The 6,261-nt window shown below is 45.6% G+C and overlaps 1 protein-coding gene across 3 annotated transcripts in view; it reads left to right on the top strand.

Annotated features, from left to right (window-relative positions):
- The first annotated feature begins 2,749 nt into the window (after positions 1-2,749).
- SLC8A3 (solute carrier family 8 (sodium/calcium exchanger), member 3) overlaps positions 2,750-6,261 on the top strand; it is a 98,262-nt gene continuing 94,750 nt past the window's right edge. For all 3 annotated transcript variants that reach the window (XM_009325589.1, XM_009325588.1, XM_009325587.1), the window contains exon 1: positions 2,750-4,555. In XM_009325589.1, the coding sequence (XP_009323864.1) occupies positions 2,790-4,555 (1,766 nt within the window). In that variant the 5' untranslated portion in view covers positions 2,750-2,789. The remainder of the gene's footprint in view (positions 4,556-6,261) is intronic.

The following is a 6,261-nucleotide window of genomic DNA, read 5'->3' as shown; positions in this document are numbered from 1 at the left end:
TTTCAGAGAGCGGTTTAGTCATTGTACTATTCCTGGACAAGGCTTTGAATTTAAGTGATACTTAGACTCTTAAGTAATTTTTGAAACCAAATTTAGGTTCTTGAGTCATGTAGCTGCTTTTGAAATTACTCCTGTCTTTCTGTCAGCCGTTTCTACATGGCTGATCTTGGAAGACACAGCACCTACTGGCTGCTGTACAGTTAAGTAGGAGCTGGGAGCTGGAAGTGTCAAGAGGTTGGTGGATACCTGCCAGCAATTGCAGCACGGAAAAGTATGATCTGATGTGCCCAGGGTGTTTTTGGAGCTGCTGTGCTTGTGCAGTTGGTCTCTATGTGTCAGAGTTGGTCTCTTGACCAACTGCTTGTGCAGTTGGTCTCTCTTGAGTCAGAGGCACCTGGAACGTGTCATCTTTACTGTGCGTGTGCACACATCTCCCTTCCAGCCCAGAGATCCTGGGCTTGCTGCTCATAGTCCCTCTGCACATGTTCACTGGCCCTTTCTCAGGGATTTCCCAACATCCTGCAGCCAGAGATCTGGTAAAATACCATGCCGAGCGGGAGGGAAGACACAATGTGAGTGTCAAACTGAACCCAAGTTGTATGTGCTGGGTAGCTCAGTCTTCCCTGTGACCCTGAGCTAAGCAGGCAGTGAGGCGTTTTAAAGAGACTTCAAAGGCTGGGGCCGGCTAACAGCTCTCACTAGGGCCGAGGTCCCTCTGATCCCCGGGGGCTCGGTCAGGCACCGGGGCTAGGGTAGACAGGCAGATAAGTAGGCACTGGAGAGAGAAGATAAGTAGGCTAATGTGGGAGAATCTGTCTCTTCTGAATTAGTCCAGGTAGCATGAAGAAGTGGATTGTTTTTTCATATCAAGGGTGTCAGATATGGATTTGTGATCCTGATACTGCATAATCAATTCTCTCCCCTCTGCCGTGCTTTGTCAGGAGTGGTTTTGTTCATTTGCAGTCCTTGTTCACGCTTTCCTTCCTGTTTTGCTTGTCTTTATAGATTTTTATCTGAAAGTTGAAAACGTGTTTGTTGATATCAGGAAGATTGCACCTGCTTTTGGAAAGAGGCGAGCGACACAACATGATGATAAAATAGCCATTCGAGATGCATTTGTTAATGCTGATAACATTAAAATGTTGCCTGGAATATTCACAGTGCAAGGGAGAGGGGAGGAACCTCCTCGAGTGTTGAGGGGCCAGTTCATCTCTTCAAACTGCCACCATCTGAAGGTTAGGCATCTGCTCTAAATTGGCTGACTGGGCACCCTCTATAGACCATGAAGAGAGATGGGAAGGGACAAAATCCCTTCTGGAGATGTGTCTCTTAAATACATCTTTTGGCTCATAACAGGCTGGGACAGGAAGGATCGTCCCCTGGAAGTGACTGTCTCTTTCCTCTGACTACAAAGGGAGCTTAAGTGACTTCATTTAACTTACTGCCCAAGATTTAGATAGTTACAGTAGGGGAAATGAATCCCAGCCCTACTGATTTGGCAGTACAAACCTCAATGAAAGTTAGTGGGAGTTAAGGCTCTTGAACCTTCCAAGTGCTGTAGATAATGCCGCTATTAAGTTTGATGTTTCCTGTGAGATACTTGGCTGTGTCTGGACTCACAAACATGATTTGTCAGCTAAGCCTGAGACCAAATTCTTGCAGTGGCCTGTTATGAAGGAAGGAGAACAGTGTGATCCGTGACAACGTGAAGGGTTCAGAATCCAATTTTAAGTGGTGCAAGCCCTACAGCGATGTAGTCCATAAGTAATAGAAGGCATTATTGGGCAGTGATATGCCAAATCTATGTGATACATCGATCAGCTCCTTTGTTTTTTGCATGGTATTTTAGGTTAGAGATTACTTTCATTTTAGAGGGTATTTGAAAATATATCAATTTCTTAGGGATGCAGGGGAATGTTGGTGGGTACATGCATTTTGCTCTGTCTTCTGGGTTCATGAGCACAGCTTTTTCTAACTGTGGTGGTTTTGTAGGTTTCTGTGACCATTTAAAAGCAGGATTATTGATGTAAAATGTGATTGTCTGGATCACAATGGAAAGGCTGGTGGAAAATGGCCTTTGGTGCTTTGCCAAGCACGAGTCCTCTGCCTTATTTCTGGGCTGATATCTTTACCTCCTAATGTGGAGACCCTGTGCTTCAGAAGCTTAGGGGAGCCCTAGGACCCTTCTGGAGCCTATTAGGAGGGGCTGGCAGTGGGGATGGTTTGGCCACCAGCGTACTCCAAAATTTGTAACTGAATTATGTCCAACAAATGGACTTCATTTGGAGATTGCTCACTGGCCTTTAATGGTGCTTCTTGTGTTGCTAGTGATTCCTTGACTTGTATTATCCCCTGGGTGGTGAGACAGGGAAGCCTTTCGATTTGGTTTCTTGTGTTGACTTGAAGTGCTGTGTGCTGGGGAACACCATGGTATCATTAGGTGAGTGGCAGCTGAGCACTCAGTACTCCTATTGCACATGTTGTAGGTCAAGAGGGGGCTATTATATAGATACACTTTTCCTCTGAGTTACTTTTCTAGCAATTGATCTTCATCTGCTGGGCATGTAAATGCTGCAGTTTGTTAGAGTCCCTGCTAAATACCTTCTTCAAAGTGACAGAGAGACAACCCCTGCATCTCTACCGGTACTCTTCAGTGGTGAGATACTGAGGTGCATTTGGGTAAATGTTGCATCTTCCTTTTCTCTCATGCTTCCCTCCCCCCTCTCTGTTTTGTTTGTTTCAGGTTCTCGGCCTTTTTGGATCTACACAGTGGAAGTTGCATCTTGTGTATGGCGTGGTTAAGCTTGCAGCCTGTCACCTCGGCCTTCCTCCATTTTGGGCTGGTTACTTTTGTGCTGTTTTTGCATGGTTTGCAGGTGGATGCTGGCCTGACGGGAGACTCAACCAGTTCAGTACAAAACAGCTCGTGTTCAGGATCTTTTGACTGCAAGGAAGGTGTTATCCTGCCAATATGGTACCCAGAAAACCCATCCCTTGGGGACAAAATTGCCCGTGTTATCGTATACTTCGTAGCACTGATCTACATGTTCCTTGGAGTCTCCATCATTGCAGATCGTTTCATGGCATCTATAGAGGTCATTACATCGCAAGAGAAAGAAATCACGATTAAGAAACCCAATGGAGAGACCACGACGACCACCATTCGGATTTGGAATGAAACTGTTTCCAACTTGACCCTCATGGCTCTGGGCTCCTCTGCTCCTGAGATCCTTCTGTCTCTGATAGAAGTGTGTGGGCATGGATTCATAGCTGGAGACCTGGGGCCATCTACAATTGTTGGCAGCGCTGCTTTCAATATGTTTATTATCATTGCCATCTGTGTCTATGTGATCCCTGATGGGGAAACCAGAAAGATAAAACACCTGAGGGTTTTCTTTGTCACAGCTGCATGGAGCATCTTTGCTTACATCTGGTTGTACATGATCCTTGCTGTCTTCTCTCCAGGTGTGGTTCAGGTCTGGGAAGGTCTGCTCACACTTTTCTTCTTCCCACTTTGCGTCCTTCTGGCTTGGATAGCAGATAGACGTCTGCTTTTCTATAAGTATATGCACAAAAAGTACCGTACTGACAAGCACAGGGGCATTATCATAGAATCAGAAGGTGATCACCCTAAGGGAATTGAGATGGATGGCAAGATGATGAACTCCCACTTTCTGGATGGAAACTTAGTGACTGTGGAGGGGAAGGAGGTAGATGAATCTCGCAAAGAGATGATCCGGATCCTTAAGGACCTGAAGCAAAAGCATCCAGAAAAGGACTTGGACCAGCTGGTAGAGATGGCTAACTACTATGCCTTGTCTCATCAGCAAAAGAGCAGAGCCTTTTATCGCATTCAAGCTACCAGAATGATGACGGGAGCTGGCAATATTCTGAAGAAGCATGCAGCTGAGCAAGCCAAGAAGAGCAACAGCTTGCATGAGGTGCGGCCAGATGAACCTGAGGAATTCATCTCCAAAATTTATTTTGACCCGTGCTCCTACCAGTGTCTTGAGAACTGTGGTGCCGTTCTCCTGACAGTGGTGCGGAAAGGAGGAGACATGTCCAAGACCATCTATGTGGACTATAAAACAGAGGATGGCTCTGCCAATGCTGGTGCTGACTATGAGTTCACAGAGGGGACTGTTGTCTTGAAATCAGGGGAGACCCAGAAGGAGTTCTCAGTGGGAATTATTGATGATGACATCTTTGAGGAAGATGAGCATTTCTTTGTGCGGCTCAGTAACCTCCGTGTGGTGGAGAGTGAGGAACCTCCAGAGCTCAGTAACTCCCCGTATCCAAAGGCCATATTGGCTTCTCCTTGTGTGGCCACAGTGACTATACTGGATGATGACCATGCTGGCATCTTCACATTTGAGTGTGATGTTATACATGTCAGTGAGAGCATTGGTGTGATGGAAGTCAAAGTCCTAAGGACATCAGGTGCTCGGGGTACAGTCGTAGTGCCATTTAGGACAGTAGAAGGGACAGCGAAAGGAGGTGGAGAAGACTTTGAAGACACTTACGGGGAGCTGGAGTTCAAGAATGATGAAACTGTGTAAGTACCCCATTTGCTTCTGTTCCTGGGTCTAAATTTGGTGTTTAACCCCACATTTTGCATCCATTACAGGTGAATGCTGACAAGGGACGGGCTCCTTTCTTCAGCTTTCCTTCAGTTTCCTTACTTACCTCTTTCAGGCAAGAACCGACAGCAGGATTTAAGAGCTCAAAGCTCTTGTCCCTTCCCTCTTGGGAATGACAAAGCGAGGCTTAGAAATACTGGGGGGTGGGGGGAATAGGAGGAAAATACATAATTCTCTGAGGTTCTGTACTAAAGCTAAGGGTTAATGGAGAGTTAAGGTAGAGAGAGAAGAAAAAGGGTGAGCTTTTACCTGGCTGGGCAAATATGGGAAAGCCTCTTTTTGAACTCCAAACGTAGAGCGCACAGGAATTTATTGCAACCCCTCGATGAAAATTTTACAACAGTTATTCCCAGGCAAGCAAGAGCTGCTCAGTAGACATGGGGCTCTATTTTAACAGGAGCAACACATCATACCTGTGTCCCTAGGCTACCTGTGCAACTTGCAGGTCCCTGTGGCAGCTAATTCACAGCACAGGCACAGCTGCAAGCTGTTCTGCTGGACTTGTGAAATCCTTCCAGCCTTTATGTCCCTATGGTCTACCCATATTCCCCACGTCACCTTCTCTAAGATCTCCCTATGTCTGTTCTTTTACTACCTGTGGTTTTTCCCCTTGTAAAATACCATGGCAATTGGCAATAATGGTCTAAAGCACTGCAGCTCACAGCCTGTCCATGTGGCTCCATGACCCAGTGTTTTCATACAGAATAAAGAAAGGAAGCAGAATTGTCTGCACCAGTCCTGTTAATTCACCCTTTTTATTGCGTACAAAGTAGCTGATACAAAGCTAGGAAGTAATAAAGACCAGAGAGGCGATAATGTCTAATTGCTTTAAGTACCTGCTGTTAACATTAGTAGGGAATGAGAAAAATCCCTTAGCTGAGTAGGGAGAGGGAGGGGGGTGTGAACCTGCTGCTAAAACTCCCTAGTGTTAAGTGCCTAGGTTCTTCTTGTTAACACCTAATCACTTGAGCCATCACAGGAAGAATTCTGCAGACTTGCAACTGGCATCAGAGAAAGGAAATCTTTGTACCAAGCCTCCCAATACAGTTCCCACAAGGATGTTAATATATTAAATGCTATGGAGTAGGGATGCCCTAATTCAATAGCACCTTCTGCCTTAGCCCACTAAACCATTTTATCCAGCTAATATCCACAGTCCTGATGCTTGATTATAAGTACGTGTTCTTCCTATTAAAGGAAGAGAAGCTCCTGGTTGGCTGGGTTCAGCCACTATCAGAGATGGAAGAGGATCAGCTGTCCTCATCTGGCCTTTTCAGGGAGATGGGCCATGCATCTTTAATTGAGCCGCAAGCTGATTTCTCCAAAAAAAGTGAAGAATGTCAGCTGTGTGGTTACAGTCTCCTGTGAGTAGACTACCTAAAATATAATGAGTACTACCTTGCTTCAGTCAGGTCTTGAAGAAGAGACCTTTCTTGCTTGAAAAAGACCCATCAGTGAAAGGCCAGCAGGTTTGTGGTACCAGAGAATAAGCCTGTGAGCCATCTTACTCCAAACTGTACTCTCTTCCTTTCATCCTCTGGATGATGGAAGACTGCTTTTTGTCTTTGAAAAGTATGACAGAAGGTCAGAGCATACCCACATAGTTGCTTCACTTGGGTTA

The sequence above is a fragment of the Pygoscelis adeliae genome, unplaced genomic scaffold, assembly GCF_000699105.1.
Source record: "Pygoscelis adeliae isolate BGI_AS28 unplaced genomic scaffold, ASM69910v1 Scaffold356, whole genome shotgun sequence".
NCBI lineage: Eukaryota > Metazoa > Chordata > Aves > Sphenisciformes > Spheniscidae > Pygoscelis > Pygoscelis adeliae.
Note: the sequence above shows the minus strand (reverse complement) of the source record. Positions and strands in the feature narration are given on the sequence as shown.